This window comes from Chroicocephalus ridibundus, chromosome 1, assembly GCF_963924245.1.
Source record: "Chroicocephalus ridibundus chromosome 1, bChrRid1.1, whole genome shotgun sequence".
NCBI lineage: Eukaryota > Metazoa > Chordata > Aves > Charadriiformes > Laridae > Chroicocephalus > Chroicocephalus ridibundus.
Window position 1 is genome coordinate 6,052,213 of NC_086284.1, and position 21,641 is coordinate 6,073,853.

At 45.1% G+C, this 21,641-nt stretch overlaps 1 protein-coding gene across 9 annotated transcripts in view; it reads left to right on the forward strand.

Annotated features, from left to right (window-relative positions):
* The window catches only part of TENM4 (teneurin transmembrane protein 4), a 1,293,844-nt gene extending 1,273,688 nt beyond the window's left edge, over positions 1 to 20,156 (forward strand). For all 9 annotated transcript variants that reach the window (XM_063326345.1, XM_063326336.1, XM_063326383.1 and 6 more), the window contains 4 exons: positions 905 to 1,201; positions 2,413 to 4,027; positions 8,417 to 8,559; positions 18,445 to 20,156. In XM_063326345.1, the coding sequence (XP_063182415.1) occupies positions 905 to 1,201; positions 2,413 to 4,027; positions 8,417 to 8,559; positions 18,445 to 19,203 (2,814 nt within the window). In that variant the 3' untranslated portion in view covers positions 19,204 to 20,156. The remainder of the gene's footprint in view (positions 1 to 904; positions 1,202 to 2,412; positions 4,028 to 8,416; positions 8,560 to 18,444) is intronic.
* Positions 20,157 to 21,641: the final 1,485 nt, after the last annotated feature.

The following is a 21,641-nucleotide window of genomic DNA, read 5'->3' on the forward strand; positions in this document are numbered from 1 at the left end:
ATAAAGAAGTCGTTATCCCACCCTACGCAGTGCTGGTCAGGCCACACCTGGAATACGGTGTTCAGTTTTGGTCCCTACTATACAAAAATTATGTGGACAAGTGGGAGAGGGTCCAGAGAAGGGCCACCAAGATGATCCAAGGACTGGGAAGCCTGACACATGAGGGAAGGCTGAGAGAATTGGGTTTGGTCAGCCTTAAAAAAAGAAGGCTTAGGGGAGACCTTATCACCACGTTCCAGTATTTAAAGGGTGGCTACAAAGAAAATGGAGACTCCCCTTTTACAAGGAGCCACATGGAAAAGACAAGGGGTAATGGGTACAAGTTACTCCTGGGGAGATTCCCATTGGACACGAGGGAAGTTTTTCACAATGGGAACAATCAGCCTTTGGAATAATCTGGCCAGGGAAGGGGTGGGTTCCCCAACATTGGACACTTTTAAGATTTAGCTGAACAGGGTGCTGGGCCATCTTGTCTAGACCGTGCTTTTGCCAAGAAAGGTTGGACCAGGTGATCCTTGAGATTCCTTCCGCCCTGGTAACCTATGATTCTATGATACTCCAGGTTTGATAAGCAGAGTACCTCACAAATATTCCCCACAACATCTTCTGTAGGCTATAATAACATCTCCTGTAGCAGTCCTAAGGCTAGACTTGGCTTTTACTAGGTTTTCCTTCACCACGCTGATGTTTCAAAAGTACCCTCTGTTTTTCTGCATCTCTCCTCAGAGAAGCCAACAGATGCAACGTTAGGACAACTCCTTGCTTTGAAAATTGCTCTTATCCAGAGGCAATGAACAGCTGGATACTCTCCAGTGTGGTCTAAAGAGGTGTTTGGTGAAACAAGGCTAGTCTTTGTAACTTAAACTGTTTCCAAGTTTCCTAATTCTTTGTCTCTTTCCTGTAGGTTCACAACAGAAACCTGCTGTCCCTCGACTTCGATCGTGTAACAAGGACAGAGAAAATCTATGATGACCACCGCAAGTTCACGCTCCGCATCCTCTACGACCAGGCAGGGAGGCCCAGTCTCTGGTCGCCCAGCAGCAGATTGAATGGGGTCAATGTCACCTACTCTCCAGGAGGACACATTGCAGGGATTCAGAGGGGCACAATGTCAGAAAGGATGGAGTATGATCAGTCTGGCAGAATTACATCCAGGATCTTTGCTGATGGCAAATCATGGAGCTACACTTACTTGGAGAAGGTAAGAATCCCCTAATTGCCCAGAGATGGTGCATTTGGTGCAAATGGGCTTTGCTCCTTTGACTTCAGTACAGCTGCACTTCTTCACATCAGCTGACTGATGGTCCTTATGGTCCAATACTCCTCTCCTGCCTACACTGAGGTGCACATAGTAACTTTAATGCCAGACCACAATAAAGCAGCTGAAAATAGCCTGAGAAGTTTCTTCCTAGTCACACTGAGAGCATGTCTTAACGCTGAGAAGCTTTGGCATTTGACTTTTTTAAGTACAACATTCCTCTGCTGAGCTAGCTGTAATAGAAAATATCTTCAGGTAAAGTCAGGGGAGTGAAAAGTAGGAATTTCCAGTAGGATTTTCTGTGTGAAAACAACCCATGCAGCTTGCCTTCTTCGAGTGGCCCATTCCTGCTTTGTAGGAAATAAATGTAATTAAAAAATGCAAGGCATGAATCCAGCCAGACTGTTGTAGCACGCTTTGCAGTGTTTTCCATAGCCTACACTCTGTAGATTGGCATGGGACTTAAATTCTTCTGGGTATTAACATCCATCATTCCACTGCCCCGTGTCCTGTAGATCCATATACTGCATACCTGGGGCTGGAATTTTCTCTTTCTGACTTTTGCACAGAGACTATCCCTACAGCAGTTTAAGGAAACTACAGTAATATAGCTTTTAAAAAGCAAAAAGTATTGACTTGCCCCTCATATTATACAATACGTGTGAATTGTTTGTTACACGCAAAAAAAAATCCCAGAACAAATAAGCATGCAGGCAGAAAATTGCAGGAAGGGAGTAACGGAAGATACGCAGACACAGTGAATTAATTAGGCATTGGAAGGTGTCAGGGGGTACTTTTTCAAGCGTTGTTTAAGTAGCTCTACCAATTTTATTTATTTAGTCTGTAAAAGCTATTGGCACAGGGAATTTGTGTAGAGACAGCTAGCTACAGGGTATCGATTCGAACAACTGAGCATTCTGAACTTAGACCTTCCTCACTGCATTAACTGCTTCTTCCTCTGACCCACTCCTGCTTGGAGATACTCGATATGCTGTGCAGCTGCATGCCTCTCACCATTTAATCCGATGAGTGCAGAGATTTATTTCACTTGCCCTGCTCTTTGGATTGGAGAATCGTGCGGGGTTTACGAGAGTAGAGTATAATTTTGCCTGAAAACCAGGAATATAATCAATACTTTTCTCCTTCCCGTCCAGTCCATGGTGCTGCTCCTTCACAGCCAGAGACAGTACATCTTTGAGTTTGATAAGAACGACCGGTTGTCATCGGTGACCATGCCCAATGTTGCCCGTCAGACTTTAGAAACCATTCGTTCCATTGGTTACTACAGGAACATCTACCGGCCACCGGAAGGCAACGCCTCGGTAATTCAGGATTTCACAGAGGATGAGCAGCTCCTCCACACTTTGTACTTGGGGACAGGGAGACGTGTCATCTACAAGTATGGAAAGTTGTCCAAGTTAGCCGAGATGCTCTACGACACCACAAAGATCAGTTTCACCTATGACGAAACTGCTGGCATGCTGAAGACAATAAACTTGCAGAACGAAGGGTTCACATGTACAATCAGATACAGGCAGATAGGACCCCTCATTGATCGACAGATTTTCCGCTTCACTGAGGAAGGCATGGTGAATGCACGCTTTGACTATAATTATGACAACAGCTTTCGGGTCACCAGCATGCAAGCAGTCATCAATGAGACGCCTTTACCCATTGACCTCTACAGGTACGATGATGTGTCAGGCAAAACTGAGCAATTTGGTAAATTCGGAGTCATTTACTACGATATCAACCAGATTATCACCACTGCTGTCATGACTCACACTAAACATTTTGATGCCTATGGTAGGATGAAGGAGGTCCAGTACGAGATATTCCGGTCGCTGATGTACTGGATGACTGTGCAGTATGACAACATGGGGAGAGTGGTTAAGAAAGAGCTGAAGGTTGGCCCTTATGCGAACACAACTAGGTATTCATATGAGTATGATGCTGATGGCCAGTTGCAGACAGTGTCTATCAATGACAAACCACTCTGGCGTTACAGCTATGACCTAAACGGAAACCTCCATTTGTTGAGTCCAGGGAATAGTGCCCGCCTTACACCCCTCAGGTACGACCTCAGGGATAGGATTACTAGACTGGGGGATGTGCAGTACAAAATGGATGAAGACGGCTTCTTGAAGCAAAGGGGCAATGATATTTTTGAGTACAATTCAGCTGGCCTGCTCATCAAAGCCTACAATAAAGCTAGTGGGTGGAGTGTCAAATACCGCTATGATGGCCTAGGAAGGAGAGTCTCTAGCAAAACCAGCCATGGCCATCACTTGCAGTTCTTCTACGCAGACCTGACCAACCCAACCAAGGTCACCCATTTATACAACCACTCAAGCTCTGAGATCACCTCCCTCTACTATGACCTCCAAGGCCACCTCTTTGCGATGGAGCTCAGCAGCGGTGATGAATTCTACATAGCCTGCGATAACATTGGCACTCCTTTGGCTGTCTTCAGTGGGACTGGCTTAATGATTAAGCAGATACTGTACACGGCATATGGGGAGATCTATATGGACACCAATCCCAACTTCCAGATCATCATCGGCTACCACGGAGGACTGTATGATCCCCTCACAAAGCTTATCCACATGGGACGGAGAGACTACGACGTGCTAGCGGGCCGGTGGACAAGTCCAGACCACGATATGTGGAAGCATCTGAGTAGCAATAACATAATGCCTTTCAACCTGTATATGTTCAAAAACAACAACCCCATTAGCAACTCTCAGGATATCAAATGTTACATGACAGGTAAGACATTTAAATTAATTAACATATTCACAAGCTTGCCACCAATGACCACTTCTTTCTCAGTATCCTGGTCACCACGAGTTTTCCCAGTGTTTAATATAATGGACACAAGCCTTTTTTGCCAGTTGACCCCTATGTCCAGGGTATGTTTAATTCATTAGCGTAGATGGAGATTGTAATTCCCAAAGCTCTTTCCTTTTCTCTTCCTTGGTGTTTGTTCTCTTTATTTTACTTCTAGTTTTTCGTTCCCGCCGCTATCCCAAGTTTAGCTACGAATTAATGTCCTGATAACCTTTCTCTTTGTAGAGGGGCAGCTGTTTACACAGCTTTGCCTCGAGATTTATTTGCAACTAAACAAATGACATGCAGATTTGTTTTAGCAGAATGGCAACAGCACCTTAAACCTTTAATTACAGTCAGCCGTTTCCGAGCACACTACACTAACCATGTAGTTCAAAGTTAATCCGCCCCACAGAATTAACAGTTTCCACTAAAAGTCAATAAAAGCAGGTGCGTTAGACTCAAAGGCCAGATTTTAGGGCATACCTACCCCACAGCTCGGCGTCACCTCTGAACTGCTTCCCCTGGGACTTTGTAAAGTGGCAATAACATGAGCCCTATGTATTGTTTTTTATACAGCAAATCATTCTGTAGGTTAAATGTCCTTCCTGTATTCATACTTTGTGCAACGTTGGTAGTGATGTTTGAGAGGACTCTTTTGATGAGGCTCTTTTCTATATTCTTCCCATTGGAAAACCAGGTGAAACAATCACAAATTAAACGTACGTACTTCTTAAGGCGATATAATTAATTTTTAAATGCCCCTGCTGCATCTATCACACCTTTCTCATATCCAACAATATTTGCATTCCCCTAAGTTAGGAGATTGGCTTAATAGCAAAAAAAAAATGTTACAAAATAAAAATCCTGGGTTGTTCTATTCCGCTTGTTTTTCTAGCCATTAGGATTCGTGTTTTCAGGTTCTTCTGCAATAATCCTAACGATTAGATTGTATTTTTTTTTAATGAAAAGCTGTTTTCTCCAGAGCTGAGAAGATGATGCCATGAGGGAAGTAAACTATGCCAAAAGACGTGGACTAAAATTCTGTGTGTTGGCCTCACTCTGATAATTAAGGCTGGCAGGGAATTCTTTGAGATAACTTTTCCTATCAGAAAATGCTCATTTGTCAAAACTGAATTTGTTTATGGGAGAAGGTTGAGCTTGAGAGATTTCTCTGCAGAAATGCTGTAAACAGCTCTCAAAATTGTCTAAATGACAAATTCCAAAACAGCCTAAAAGAAAAATTCCTTTTTTTGGTTTTCAACCTTTTCAAGTTCAGTGTAAACTAATGCTTGAAAACTGGAAAAGAAAAATTAAGGAGTCAAAATCAAAATGGAAGATCTTAATTCGAAATCGTTGTCTTGAACTGATCTAGTTTTTGAAGAGTGGCTTCATGACATATTAACGGATTTTTATTTTCACGCTCAAGTTAAGACAGGACAAAAATTCCCATCCTGGCTTGGAACAGGTGAACAGTTTCCCACCCAGCTGTGATGATTACATCAAGATGTCCAAATCTGATACTTTAATTTTTTATATGCACCAAATAACTGTTTCCACTGTCTTAAAAGTTCTGGTTTTAGTCTTTTAAGAATACAGAGCCCAAATACATTTTTTTAAGTTCCTCCTCTCCCAGTGCATGGAAGAAACAGGTCACGTAGCGGGATGAGTGCCGTCGCGCAAGGCTGCTGCTCGGGCATTTCTTTCTGCTGAAGCTTTCAGGCACACCATGGACGGGACCCGCGATGAGCGTGTCCTTGTCATCATAACCAAATCAGCCCAGATTCGGGCAGAGGGAACCGCTCTCTGTCCCTCCTTCCCTCCCTCCCTCCCTGCCCTGGGATGTGTTGTCCTCAAAAGAGCTCAGCGCCCAGGACACAGGCAAACGACGCACGCTTCGGTCTCCACCGATGAGGTTTCTGAGCTCGTGGGTACAAATTGGAGGCGTGCGGAGGGGAGAGCAGAAGCAGGTATTTACGTTTTGAGAGGCCCATTGTCAAACATGAATATTTTAGCGATTGTACACTTCATGGCGCAGAGCTCTGCTGCCAGCTTCAGCTATCCTGATGGATTGAACTGACATTTCCATTACATGTGTCTGCATTAAGCACTCTTTTTCTTTGCCCTCAAATGAATTTACTGCGAAATGTGTTGGCAGGGTTACTGTAGCTGAAAAAAACCTCTGTGATGTGAAATGTACTTTTCTGTCAAAAAAGTTGTCACTGCCTCTTGGCAAATGAGTATTTTCCCCTCTGTTTTCTCAGCTCCACACCTTCCTCCCATGTTTTTTGGGTTTGTTTTTTTTTTTTGTTCTGGGTATTCCAACACCTCTTCCCAAAAAGAACAAACTCCTGTTTGCAAATGTTTTGAAAGTCGATTTTCTGAGAAGTAGCAAAAAAAAAGCCTCTCTTGAGTCTTTCCAGACACGTTACACAGTTTTCGGCTGTTCAGCATCCCTGTTCTGTATCCTTTTTAGCATTTGTGAAGTGCTTGGAAAATGCGTCCCGCACCAATGCCGACCTTCACCGTTTTACTTTGTTCTCCTGACCACCTGGTCCACAATATGTACATCAAAGGTCTTCATTTCACGTGAGAAGGATTGGGAAGCAGGCTGGCTTAGCGCTAGGCAAAAAAAAATAATCAAACGAGCCTTTTAATTTCTTTCCCACCCCCCAGCCTCTCTGTTTCAAAGACACTCCAAAAACAATCTGTACATTGAGTGAACAGAAGTGTTTTTATTACAGAAATCCTCCCCCTTCCACATGGATTGTCGTAAGGGCTTTCTGGCCATCTGCCCAATCTCAACATTTTGGCCTGCAAGAAAACAAGCAACAGATAGTGTGTTTGTTTGGCTCCTGGTTCTCCAGTCATCTGGAAGTGCCTTATTTGCCGCTTGCATCCATAATTTCTTTTCCGACCAGCTCTTCAAAACACTCATTTAGGTCTCATGGGGAATGGAGAAAAAATATTCAAAGATGCATATTTGATTATTTAAATTGGTCCCTTTTTCAGATTGTTTCAGCAGCTTTTATTGAGTTTAGCAAAATGAAAATCAAGCCCCTTTTACGTCTGGCTTGAAGCAGAGCAATCACCAACACAATCCCAGTAACATCCAAAACACTTTAGACCGTTGGGAGCTGATATTAGTTAAACTTTACTTTCATACTTTTCTTTTTCTTGCAATTGTGTCCCAAATGCGCACCATATTGCTTGAGGACTGTAGCAGGTGTGTCCTTCTCTAGAGTTCAGTGAAGGCAAACAAGGTGAGATCGTCAAGGGATGCTGATTCTGAGCAGATCTAGGAGTTAGCCAGGCTCATTATTTCCTCCAGCGGATTAACCTTCAGCTGCTATTCCTAATAGCTGTGCGATCAAAAATCAGGGAAGACTTCGCAGTCTGTACCGTCAAGTGAATGCAGGAATGATGTCCCAAATGGCTGGGTTTCCCTTCAGTGCCAGTGGTCCCCCTTTTGCATAGGACAATAGTTAATCGCTTGAAGCCAGCAGTTTTCTCACCATCCGTGGATTTTTTTCTAAGGGGTTTGTGAAAAGTACCCAAGCAAAGTAGTCTTGTATCATTACGCTTATTGGCACTATAATATACCTTGCAGGCAGTGTGGAGGCTGATTTAAATGGCGCTGTAAAAGATGACATGTGACTTTTCACTGGTTTAATACTCAAATTACACCTTCTTATGAAAAACGCCAAGAAACTCAGGACTGAGGTGGAAATGCCATGGAACAAGCAGAGGATACATCCAGAGCCTCTTCCATGAGCACCTGCTGAATGACCATGCTGTTTTTCCTGGATATCCTGGTATTCTGGCTCACGTAGCTCTAAATTTAGTTAGTCTTCAGCCTGCAGTCCCTTTGAGACGCCTCAGGAAGAGAAGTAGTGAGGCTGAGATGTCCAGGGCCGACTATAGGACTGGACAACACTTCCCATTTGGCTGGAGCATCTCAGCTTCCATTAATGTGGTGTTGTTCCTGTGCTTCTCCTGCATCACCTTAGAGCAGCGCCCGGTTCCTGCTTGACAAAGGGCAGATGTGGAGTTGGCTTTGATTTGGGCCATGTGGTCACTGCCAATGCTTCTATTTCAGAACTGGGAAACTGCAGAACTGGACTGTGGTTGGAGGTGGAAAGCCCAGCTTTGGCACATGGTTCTTTCAAGGACCATTAAGCTTTGTGCTCTTCACACAAAGCAGAACCTCATCATTTTGGCCAGACTGCTACAGTATCGGGCACCATAGGGTCCTCCTCTGTGCCGTTCTCTTGGGCAACCCTGCTTGGGAGATCAGATAACTTGATTTATGCTTCTCTTCCCTTCCAGATGTCAACAGTTGGCTGCTTACTTTTGGGTTCCAGCTGCACAACGTCATCCCCGGCTACCCCAAGCCAGACATGGATGCAATGGAGCCGTCCTATGAGCTAATCCACACACAGATGAAAACCCAAGAATGGGACAATAGCAAGGTGATCCATGCAACTCCATACTGTATCTCACACACTTAGCAGCAAACTATCCAGTTGAAATCTTTATTAAAAAAAACCTCTCTTAGCGTGTTCTCCCAGATACGCTGGGAGATTAAGACAATCAGTCCCCAGTGAAATCTGCCTGAATAATCACATCTTAAGATCCTTACTGTCATGGTGGAAGAAGTTCTTTACACTGAGCGTGGTGAGACACTGGAACAGGTTGCCCAGAGAGGTGGTGGAGGCCCCATCCCTGGAGACATCCAAGGCCAGGCTTGATGAGGCTCTGAGCAACCTGATCTAGTTGAAGATGTCCCTGCTCACTGCAGGGGGGTTGGACTAGATGGCCTTTAAAGGTCCCTTCCAACCCAACACATTCTATGATTCTATGGTGCTTTTCTCTATGATGTTTTCTGCTGGTTGCGCAATGAAACGGTGTGTTACTGTTTCTTTCTCCCGCAAGAGGCCAAGTTATCACATATTGTAGGCTAAGTTCACGGCCTTTGCACCAAAAATTCTTGGGAGTGAAAAAAAGTAAATCTTGATACAGGAGCATTTTCTACAGAGTTGGGTTTTTTTTCTAGAAACTTAGTCAGTCTGGTTTAAAATGTCTTAAACAACAAGTCCCAGTACTTCCCTAGGAAACTGTTCTGCATTGCAGTGGGTGTCACCAGAAAGAAGTTTTAGCTGATAGTTAACTTTCATTTTTCCCTGAGTTTAATTCCAAGTCACCGTGTCCTGCTTTTAAAAACAGGCCTGCATCACAAGCCATTTTGGTAAGTGCTGGCACAAAAGTCAATGAGGAAATTGGCAAGAAAAAAGCTTTTACAGCCCAATCGTTTCCCCCTCTCTTCCTGTTGGGAATTATTCAGCTGAAAGATGCAGGCAGCGCTGTTAAAGGTCAGCACACGGCCAGGATCTGAGAGCCCTGGGTTACTCCCAGCCCTACTGCTTATTGGTTATATGACCTTGAAAAAGTCATTTACCTCTCAGGATACTCTTTTATCGCCTAGCCTGATTTTATCCTGGGGTTGCTTTCATCTGTTTAGTCTGAATCCTCTTTAGTCTGAATTCCCACTTGCTATTGCTGTGTATTCGAACATCGCGAGAGCAGTGCGGCACCATTTGTCTGGGGAGATCAGGGTATGCTCTTAACATTTCTGCTAATGAAATGATAATGGTAGGAAGTGGAATTGATCCCAGCTGCCCTCCTAGCCTCTTTATCTACGAGCTCGCTGAAATCTTGAGGTCCTGTACACGTATTAAACCAGGAGGTAAAATACAATGCCGCATCTCCCCAGCCACAAGTTATCACTCAGAAGTACGAACAAGGTACTGTGGGTTAATAAAAGAGTCATATGTCAGCCCACCCTTGATACTCAGCCTCATAGCTATGGTGAACACAAGCTAAAATGTACCAGCTTCAACTTCAACGAGAGATTTCTATTAAGACATATCACTTCATAATAGAGGGGGACCAAACGAACTATGCGTTTTGCTACCATGGCTGAGTTGACTCTTGAAAACCATTACACCGCAGTCACTCGGTTGTGTTTTGGAGCTCAAAGGCTCCTTTTTTGTTTCTCTCTGCCTTGGATTGAACAATAAGATGCTAATAGAGACGATTTCTCTGATGAGAAATAGCCTCAGGATTTTTCCTCCTCTCTGATGTGACACAGTCTCCCCAGACAAAGCCGTACAGGAGAAGGCAAACAGGGAAGGCTCGTTCAGAGACTGCACAAAAGATTGTCTCTAAATTGTTTTGTGCTGTAGATAATAACTCTTGCAGAACTGCAACAGGAATTATTATTATTGGTGGTGGTGGTGTTATTATATCATTATTTTATCATTTGTTCATTATTATTATTAGGCTTATTGAATAGCCAAGTAGCTTGAGTGACAGCTTGAGATGAAGACTGACACTGGCTCATACAGGCAGCTGAGCTGAAAATAAAACCAACCAGCCCTCCCTTCCGTCCACCCACTTTAGGTGAATCTGCCTGAATGCGCAATAAGAAGGAATGAAAATCTCCATGTCCCTTTCAGGTTTTTAAGGCAAGGAGCTGCAGTGAGGACTGTGCAGGGACCTGCTTGGTAACAGAGGGCTTTATGCAGCCACTGCGCTTCCAGATGAGTCACTTTACACTCACATGTTGAAAGTGGAATTTAACCGTTGCAGGTTGTTTCATATTCTTCCCCTGTGTTATGACAGCAACAAAACAGGAGCATTTTTATTTCAGTCTGCAGTTGCAGGATCATGCTGTGATAGCAAGTGGCTCTCCAGTGCTGTAGAGCAGGATTCCCTTCCTTTCTGTCACATCCAGCATATTATAGGCATATATTTGCATAAAATAAATTCAGTCCCATATGGTACCTGAACACATTTTCTCCTAAGCCTGTCCGTGCATTCAACACTGATGTTTCACATGTAGTTCTGTTCGCTCCCAAACCTTCCAGGCACACATACGCGCTCCCAGACACGATCCAGCCCTCCTTCCTACTGCTTGTCTCTGTATTTATTGATGAAGCATGTGGAAGAAAATATAAACTCTTGAAAATTTCACATAGCAAATGACAGAATTAAACAAAGTTAAATGAAAGCACAGGAAATATTTTCAGACAATGAAACATTTTTTCAGACAATATTTTCAGATCAAACTGGGAAGTGATCTTCCAGAGCATATAGAGGAAGCTCCAGATCTTTTGTCATTGAAAAGTAGCCTGGACAAGGCACTGGACAGTGCCTATCCTGCTGGAAATCCAGGGATATTCTCTGAGTGATGAACCACAGCTTTCTTATCTCTCTGTCATCCTATCCCTGGTTTCTCTGGGTCCCATATCTCCTTGCGATAGACCCAAGTAAATTTGAGTTACTCCACTGACTTCGCTGATCAAAGCTGTGGCCCAGCAGATTGAGTCAGTTCTTTTATCAGAGAGGAATGAACAACAGGAGCACATCAGCAAAGCAACTTACTCCCCATAAATGGCTGCTTCGTATCTCTTCAGAGTGCATAACCACAGGGCTCTAGCATCTCCTTCCAAAACATTGTTGGTACTTGCCTCGCAGGGCTGCAAGATGGGAGAGATAATTCTGATTTTGAGCATCCACCAGCTTAGAAACAGCCAGCATGTCATAAACCTTGCGCTAACCCCCTGCAGCTCTGGAGTGACATTTAAAATCCAATACTCTGTCGTGCAGCACTTTCCCCCACCACCACCCTCCTCCCTACAACCGTGGGGCTGTCAGTAAATTGTTTGTTGAACAAGTTCAGTGTTATTGGCCACCAGGGGACTCTGGGTGACCTCTGGCATATTGTGGAGCTGCTGCATCTGAATCCAATTTCTCTTTTTGGGTTGGTTTTTGTGTTTGTTTTTTTTTCTTCTCTTTTGTCTTGTTGAACTGTCAGGTAATTGCTGGAGCCAGAACAACTCTATTTGCAGGGAGGGGTGTTTTGGAGTCAGTGCTTATATCCTTAACTACATCATATTTCTAAATACCATTCTCTCCATCCCATGAGCACTGTGCCTCCAGAAGGATCCTTTTTTCTGCAGTGCCCATTGCATGCTGGGCTGGAGGAGCAGCTTTTGGCATCCCTTATGGAGCAGCGTTTTGGAGGCATGGGCTGCTCTGGGGTGCTCAGCCAGGGAGTGAGTGGAGGGCTGTGCTTTCTGGCAGAGCTTCTCCCAAGGACAATCTGTTGGAGGGAATGGCTCTGCCAGTGTTCATCATTCAGGGAGGACATCCTCACATTGCGGGTGCTTTGTCCTGGGCTCGGGCCATCATGCTGTCTGTATGCCTGTCCATCAGCGCCTAGTTATGTTTTGCAAAAGTAGTGGCAAATTTCCACTGGATCTGATTTGGGGAAGGGAGCTGAAGCCTCAAAGACATTAATCATAGAATCATAGAATGGTTTGGGTTAGAAGGGACATTAAAACCATTCAGTTCCACCCCCCTGCTCTAGGCAGGGACACCTCCCACTAGACCCGGTTGCTCCAAGCCCCGTCCAACCTGGCCTTGAACACCTCCAGGGATGGAGCAGCCACAGCTTCTCTGGGCAACCTGGGCCAGGGGCTCACCACCTTCAGAGTAAAGAATTTCTTCCTGATATCTCATCTAAATCTCCCCTCTTCTAGTTTAGAACAGTTACCCTCGTCGTACCACTGCACTCCCTGACAAAGAATCCCTCCCCATCTTTCCTGTAGGCCCCCTTTAGGTACTGGAAGGGACTATAAGGTCTCCCCGGAGCCTTCTCTTCTCTAGGCTGAACAACCCCAAACTCGCTCAGCTCCGTCATCCCACTTGAATTCATGGTTGGCAGGTCACTAAGCAGGCACATTGCCTCCCAGCCAACCCGTGTGCAGTGTAACCATGCTGATGGGTAGGGGCTTGATAAGCTGTGGTGGTTGAAGGTCTCTTCCTGCTCCTCCACCAGTTGCGAGTTGGTGGGGAACATCCGAATGGGGACTTATCTTCAGGTGATGGCCAGGTGGAATGGAGGGAAGAAGCTGATTTCTAAAGAGTGGTTTTGTTAACAGAGAGCTAGGGGGTAAATAAGAAGGAGTTAATGATGAAGAACATTTCAAAGTCATAACTTCCAAGCCTTTCAGAAGAAGTAGCTTTCTGTGTTGTAAGCCATATGGTGGTAAGAGAAACACCTATCTGTGTATAATGGCACAAGGATATAGAGAAACTTGGAAACATGTTCACGTATTTCACATCTTGGATCCGTGATGGGAAATTAAAGCTTTCAGTCTCACACTGGAAGGCAGTATTTAAAAACAACAGATGATAGTATCTGGCTATGGTATTTCGAATCCTCAAGAGGGGCCGGCAAAATGCAAGAGGCTATTCAGAGATCTCTGTAATGTGCCATTCTCTGGAGCTCTGTGCAGCAGCGAACAAATGATGAAGGTCGTTCTCTTCTCTCCGATGGGTTGTTACTAGATAAAGTGAAATGTCACCTAAGGACATCTGATTAAAAAAGACTGTGAGGAAAAACAAACCCAGCATATTTGTCACTCGCATCTAGCAACAAATATTGAAATAAAATAAGTTATGAATTCCCTTCTTTCTTCCGTAAAACTGGTGTTATGGATACCTTGGTTTACAGTTGCTAAAAGCAGCAGCATTTTTTAGAGAATACTACATGCCACTGCAGCCTTGGATGGAAATTTTCTGTTTCTCTTCCTTGCCAGTTCATTAAAATGAGTTCTAAGATGAAACAGAAATGGTAATTTCAAAGTCAGGGATACACTGCCTCTTTGAACTGCATATAATCTGTTTGCCTCCACCCCCTTTATATTCCCAGCAGCACATACGAGCTAGCTGTACTCTGGTTTGCCTGAATTTGTTGGGTTTTGTTTTTTCTTCTGTTGGATGCGTTTTCTTTTCCTTTAAAAAAGTGCTGTTCCCAAATACACTCTTCTATCAAAGAAATGCACTCAAAAAGTCATTTCAAAGCCATCTTGGGCTCATTTTCAAGGTAACAGAGATGTGTTTAGTTGTTGTAATAGTTTAGTGATGACGATGTTCAGTATTACAGCTTTGCACATGTCTGGTCTCCCACTTCCCTATTTGACAAAAGATGGGGAGAGCCCAGAAGGCCTTGTAAGCAGTCCCCAGTGAAAAACCCTTTGGATGTGAATTTGTTCTTGAGTAAGACACCTAAATGTAGGTCCCTGTCTGTGAATTTGGTATCCAAGCTTCCATAATAGCCAGCAGAGACCTACAATGAACTCACTCGCTGGTGCCATTTGAGATACCCTAGTGTTTCCTGAACTTCCTCATGGAAGCATGTCCACAGCATGGATTACCTGCACCCTTCTAGAGCAACACCTGGTGGCCCAGCAGGGCTCCCTGTAGTGTCAAAAATGATGTTCAACACCACCCATTTGGGTGATTTGTCAGTGGAGGCCAAAGGACAGTTCAGATGATCAGATGCTAGGAGCTAGGACTGAATTCAAGACTAAGGTGTCTCCATGACTAGGTGTCTCCATGAGTGCTAGAAATGTGCACCCACTGTAGTCTGTCAATGTCTAGTTCATAGAGGCAGTGGAGCTCACTTAAAGGGCTGTCCACCTGCTAGGCATTAATTTTAGACCAAGCTGAACACGCTGTAGGATCCATTGACTGTGTAGGATCCATTGACCCTAAAGTAGGGGTTTGATTCAGTTGCCCATAGAGGGACCAGGTAAGGAAAGTGGTCTCCAGGAAGGCAAACATCTCCCAGATCTTCTTTGGTTTCTGACTGCCCTGTGCGGATGCTGAAGGCATTCTGGGGCATCTCAGACCACACTGGGCATCCATGTATGGGCAATTGAAACGGTCGTGCAGTCAACACTGACTACACTGTGCATGAGAAGCAGCACGGAAGGCTGGGAGAGACACAGATTAACAGGTCTCATTTTCTTTGCCAACAAAGGTGGTTCAAGCCCCTAACTTCACAGACCTCCCACCTACAGTGTCTCTAAGCGGGCACACAACTCGATGTCAAGAGATTCCTAATTCTGTGGCTTGAGTCAGACATTTTATCTGTGTTTCAGCCACCAGGAACGGTGCCAGTGACAGTCCTGCAGTTGCACATGCAACATGAGAAATGCTTTCCCATTATAGAGGAGGAGCTGTCCTGGATGCAGACCAAGAGGACAACAACAAGGCAGTTGGCCTGGTACCCTAGGTGTCCTTAGGCAGGAAATGACAGTGACATTGCTGTTACATCATGTGTAATCCCTTAAATTTCCAAGTCCTGCCAGTAGCAGGGTGGGTGCTGCTTATTTTCTTTCTAAATGGCATCCAGATGAACAGTGGAGCTGTGGAAATTGTATGACTTCATATAATATCATGAAGGCAGTATGTAACTAGATCAAGGAAAGGTCCAGTGTTCTATTATTGGGTCATAAATAGTAAAAAAAAAAACAAAAAAAACCAAAAAAAACAAACTTCAAAAATCAGGTTTTCCTTTTATATCGGGCAATTACTGATCTGAAATGCAAAGCTATGGAGAATTTGACCATAAAATGGAAAATTGAAAATTACCTCAGGCCAGAATGTCCCAGGTACTGAGCTATGGACCTTGAGGATGGTAGATCATGGCACGGCTGTTGGCTGTGATACCTGTTGTATCACAGCTTGTGCCAACTAGGTTACAATCCTTACTGAATTAATGGCAAACCCAAGGACACCATCCACACTTGAAACTTGTTGTCCTCACAAGGCTCCCTAACCCCATTTTAGAGTATGCCTCTACAGCTAACTAAAAGAAGTCCAAGACCAATCTCTGGCCCTGAGGCTAGGTAGAAGTGACCTGTAGAGTTAGGAAACATGTCTTGGAGAAAGCAGTTGGAGTCCAAAACCAAACCAGGAGTTAAAGTAAAAATTACCCAGTGTGAATGATAAGAGGTGCAAATACAACATCTCACTCTCTTTGGCAGTATTTGCTTTTAAAATTTTATAAAATTATATTATTTATAAAATACTTATTTTATATTTAGCAGTATAAACATGTGGTTACAAACCATATGTCCCACTTTTCCAAAGCACTGTAGATTGTCATATCACGGTGTCTTTCAGCATCAGCAGGTTTTCAGAGCTTGTTGCAAACTCACTGTTCATTTGGGATCGGAAGAAAACACAAGGGAGTGGTGTCCAGTCCCACTGGTTTGTTGGGACAACCTAATTTGGAGGTACTCACAGGGGAGCTGTACCTAATAATTTGCTCAGAAATGAAAAGGCGATAGAGTTCCCGCAGCTCATCAAGAATAAGGCGATGAAGACAAAATAGAAGGGGAATGGGGGAGATTTCTGATAGGACTAATTCTCCCATGCCCAGTGCTGTCTGACCTCCCAGAGCTCCTTTCCCCAAGGTGACAATCGGCAGATGGTGCAGTTAATTGCAGGGACCCCTTATCACTCAACTGTTGGTAAACGTGGTGATGTATACATAGATGGAGATATATAAATGAGCACAGGACGTACCAATGTAGTGCAGAAGACCTGATTTACATCCTTGAATGAAGGAGCTCGCACCCAACGGTGATTCAACATGAATAATGAGAAATGCCCTTTCCTATCTGAGGAATGCGGCGTGTTGGATGGTGGGGGGGGACCACCTAGAGTCAATCCACATGAGATGCACCTGTGAAGAATACCTGCCCATTTAAACCTCTCTGAAGAGGGAATATCTAACCAAGCCTGTGCAGGATACACTTATTTAGAACAGTGTTTCACAGAGCTTAGAAACCTAATTGCTTCATGTCCATCATCAGTGACATCTACATTAATTATGTCCAGTTTTTGCATAATTAGAGCACTTGTGCAGTTGGCGGGAGAGCTGGGTTTGGCTCCCTATCGGTTTGTTAATTATAACGTTCTCTAGGCTGTGTGCGAGATCCCCCACAGGCAGTATGGGGAGAACCAGAAAGAGCTCCTCTTCCATAGGTTACTGGTTCCTGCTCCAACTACTATGCTGTTAATCGAAAGGGGGAAAGGCGGAGCTACGCCAGCCTGCTTGGCACTTCGAATAAAAGTCAGTCCTGGGCATTTCAGTGCTTTGCAACCCAAAACATGCTCTTGAACTTGTGCACCTCTGTTCCTTTATTTTTTTCTCCTTTATAGAGCAAAGCTGCTCATAACCTCTTAGCAAGTTGCAATGCTAAATCCTTTATTTTATTTCTTTAATGCCTTGAGACCCTTCCCTGGAAAGGGCCGCTATGGGAATGAGGGTTTATTTCCCTTCCCTCGCCATGTTACAAGTCTTAGTTGAGAGGTCCGCGCTGAAATGCCTGCATCATCTGAATTGTGTTCTGGCACCCAGGGAAGGATGTGAGCCTGTAGCTTGTGGATGGGTTTAAGGCAATATCCTTCATGGATGTTAAATTTCCTCGAAATAATTGGAGTGAAGCAAACTTTTCTTTGTAGCCTATTTTTAATCCTGGATGTCATTACATTATTGAACTGAGCCGTTGGCAGTGCCAGGAGAGTTTTGTCGTAGCGTCCTCTTGCTTTTGTGAAATTTGAGCAAATAATTGTTCGTGAACAGGGGTCTGTAAGAAGGCTGCGTTGCCATGAATTGATGAGAGCATTTCCAAAGACATTTTGCAGTAATGATGAGCTGCTGACTTGCTGTGTGCTTGCTCCATTATACGCTAACAGCAAAAGTGACTTTGTATTGTACCTGCCTGCAAATGATCCAGGCTGTTGTCTCTCAGCACTTTTGCTTCAGTATAAGCAAAAACTCGACTATCAGGTGGGGCTGGCCTTAGCTCAGGGAGCATGAACCATTGTAGAAGGTTTGCAGGAAACTGGAGTTGGATTTAGGGCCTGCCTTGAGTTTTGAACAACCTGCTTTGGCCAGGTTGAAATGGGCTATAGACAGGCTATGGCCTCTTTGAGGGTCGTACCTGTGATGCAGGGCTTTTGAAGACAGCACAAGGAGTTACAACGTGAAGTTATAATGGAGGGAACTTTTACAAATACTTCCACACTTTTTCACAGAAAATCTGAAAGCATTTTATAAAGCATCACGGCCACAAGGTGAGTGATTTCTTATGTGCAGATGAAGAACACTGAAGCACAAAATAATTGCATGTCCAAACTAGACCCTCACACCACTGAGGCACAAAATCCTTTTCTACCTCTACATCCTTTAGTCTGTGAGATTAAATACAGTTCAGTTTATTGAAACGATGAGCATTAGGGGGAATAACTTATGAACACGCCTCTTCTACTAAAAAGAATTAAAAATCTGAAAAAAGTTGATAAAAGTTGATAAGATCTCCTCATTAGATGTTTCCAAGATGTTCTGCTGGCCTCCGGCATGCTAATAATGCCTTTGGATCAGACTTCTCTTTCTAACACATCTTTCTCTTCTTTCTCTCCGTGCTCAGTCAATTTTGGGGGTCCAATGTGAAGTGCAGAAGCAGCTGAAGGCCTTTGTCACTCTTGAGCGCTTCGAACGGATCTACAGCTCCAGCATCGCCGGGTGCCGGCAGGTCAGGAAGAACAAGAACTTTGCCTCTGGAGGCTCTATCTTTGGCAAAGGCGTCAAGTTTGCCATGAAGGATGGGCGTGTGGCCACTGACATCATCAGTGTGGCCAACGAGGATGGGCGGAGGATCGCAGCCATCCTGAACAACGCCCATTACCTGGAGAACTTGCACTTCACCATCGACGGGGTGGACACGCACTATTTCATTAAGCAAGGGCCATCGGAGGGCGACCTCTCCATCTTGGGCCTCAGCGGTGGGCGGAGGACCCTGGAGAACGGCGTGAATGTGACGGTGTCCCAGATCAACACAGTGCTAAGTGGAAGGACTAGACGTTACACGGACATCCAGCTCCAGTACGGTGCACTGTGTCTAAACACTCGCTATGGGACCACCTTGGACGAGGAGAAGGCCCGCGTCCTGGAGCTGGCCCGACAGCGTGCTGTCGCCCAAGCTTGGTCCCGGGAACAGCAGAGACTGCGGGATGGGGAGGAGGGGATTCGTTCGTGGACAGAAGGGGAGAAGCAGCAAGTGCTAAACACGGGCCGGGTACAGGGCTACGACGGCTATTTTGTGATCTCAGTGGAGCAGTATCCCGAACTCTCAGACAGCGCCAACAACATCCACTTCATGAGACAGAGCGAAATGGGCAGAAGGTGACAGAGAGGGTCGATGCGGTGACTTCTTGCCAAAGACAGCTACTCTTTTGTGGCCACTTACCTGACTGTGTTGTACTCAATCCTTTTTCTAAACTGAACAAGGCAGGGGGGGAGGAAAATAGAAAGAGAAGGAATTATACGGTTGCACTGTAACTCATGCAACATACTGTTTTTGGTTTTTTTTTCCTCTTTAATTTGGCCTTCACGCGTTTTTTGCAATGAACAGAAGGTATGTTTTGCCGTAGTGTGATCACAGTGAAATTTACTGTCTCTTGTCCTTTTTTGATTTTGGGTTGATTTTTCCCCCCCCCACCCTTTGTGAGGAATTTGAAGTGGGGAGTCGTCAACGTACGTCCTTAGGTGTGAAGTGCGAAATGGGTGTCTGTGCTAACTTGTGTCATCCTAACCCTTTCTGATTTGGGGCAGGGACAGATAGCCTTCCACCCGAAAGACGGGAAGCGTGCGGCATGCCGGAGAGCTCTTCCCGAGAAGAAAGGAGATGGAAGATGACGCTGATTCCGATACTCCAAAAGTGACCATCCGAACCATGTGCCTCAAAAGAGACCTTACAAGTAGTTTTCTCGTTTCACTTGGGACATAAAGTGTTTTTTGGGGGGCTCCTGCTGAGCAGAAGTAGATTATAGAGGCAAAGGAGCTGATTATATTAACTTGCAAGATGATTCTCTTCCTTCCTGAACTGGAATAAAAAAAGAAAAAAAATCAGTCTTTTTTCATTATGAGAGTAGATACTTTGGGGGTTTTTTTGTGAATGCGCAAATCCTGGGTTTAGTTAAAAAACCTAGCAAAAGCCAAGAAAGGGACTCCTGCTCTATTGAGAAAAGCTAAAATAAATCCTCTCTCTCATACGTAGAGCTGTTCTATAGGTGGATTTAATGCACCCATGTTGTACATTTGCTAATGGCATAACTTCATTAAATGTATAGTGTTTCAGTACACGAGGCTACGTGTTTAACAGTCCACTGTGCTGTATCTGATAAAACCAGTTAATTTTTAGGAAGCTGATTTGAATTTAAAAGTAGTTATAGTATCCCAGTGACATACCACTGAAAATTAGAGCAAGCCAAACCCTGCTTTTCCTGATTCTGGAGCTTGTATTTGTTGGCTGGGAAACGCAGTTTTGAGTAGCACGCTGGCAAGTCGTTTATGACTATGGCAGATAAATGTCTCCCGGGGACTTTGGCAGCAGGGATTTTAAAATGTTTAATAAGTAGCAACAGCTTGTGCGTGGTGGGACAAGAAGGGGAATGTTGGAATCAACCCTCTCACTGTTTCTTACACGAGCTCGAGTGAACGGGAGAGCCCAGTTGACTGTTAGCAGTGAAGAAGGGGGAGGCTGAATGGAAATGCCCACTGCGGAGGGGACCAGGTGCTTTAACAAGAAACTGCTGACAAAGTTGCTCGGCATGCTAATGTAATTTGTATTCACATAACCTCTGTGCTCTGGTATTTGCAAGAGTCCTTGAAAGTCAAGGGAACACGGGGATGAGCTTAGCATCCGCTTCCCTGCCTGAAACAGTCTGGGGGTAGCAAAGGCCTTTCCCGCGGGCAGAGGTGTTACCCCACCTCTGGAGCTCCGGCTGGAGATGGCCAACCCTGCTCCCAAACAGACGTCTCTATCACACTGACGCCTGCACGTATCCTGACTCTAAGAGCCCTCACCGTGTCTCTCTGGGAACAATCTCTGTCTTGATTTTTTTTTTTTTTTTTTTTTTATCCCATCCGCTTTGATTTTTGCTTCCTGGTTCTGCAGAGAGATAACCCGAGACGTGCAAATCCGTGCCAAGGCTGTTTCCTTACTCGGAGCCCCGCAATGCACCCGTGTCCCCAGAGACAGCTCTTCTGCGCTCCCGCTACCACCACTGACATCCTCCAACACAGCCTGATCCCGCTCTGCAGGCTCCAGCCCCCAGGATAAAGCAGGGGCGTGCGTTGGGCATGCACCCCTCCAGCAGAAAAATGTTGGCAGCCCCCAGGCTACGGCGGTTTCCCCGTACATGCCGGCTGCCAGCTCCGGCTGCCTCGCCTGTCTGTTCCCGAGTGCTTGCCAGGAGGAAGGTGATGGGATGGAAAATCCCCCAACAGACTCTTCCTCCTCCAGTTCCCAATCCTTAATACCTTTGGCCAGACTTTTGGCGGCTGTAGAGCCCCAGGGCTGACCCACGTTGGGGTCACCTGCTGGTACGGTCCTGATTTTCTGGTGGTCCCACCTGCTTGCAGCAAGGGTGACATTGCTGGTGCTGTAGCCCAGGTCCCGTACTTTGAACCTCCCCTTGCAGCACGCAACCTTTATTACTTTGGCAGGAGTGAATCGCAGGCAGCTGGGATAGGAAGGGTATCCAGCTCCGGCAGAGCTGGCTGGGAGGAGACGCATTGGCCAGGCCAGCTCTAGGCTTTGGCGAGGGAGCGGTTGCTTTGGGC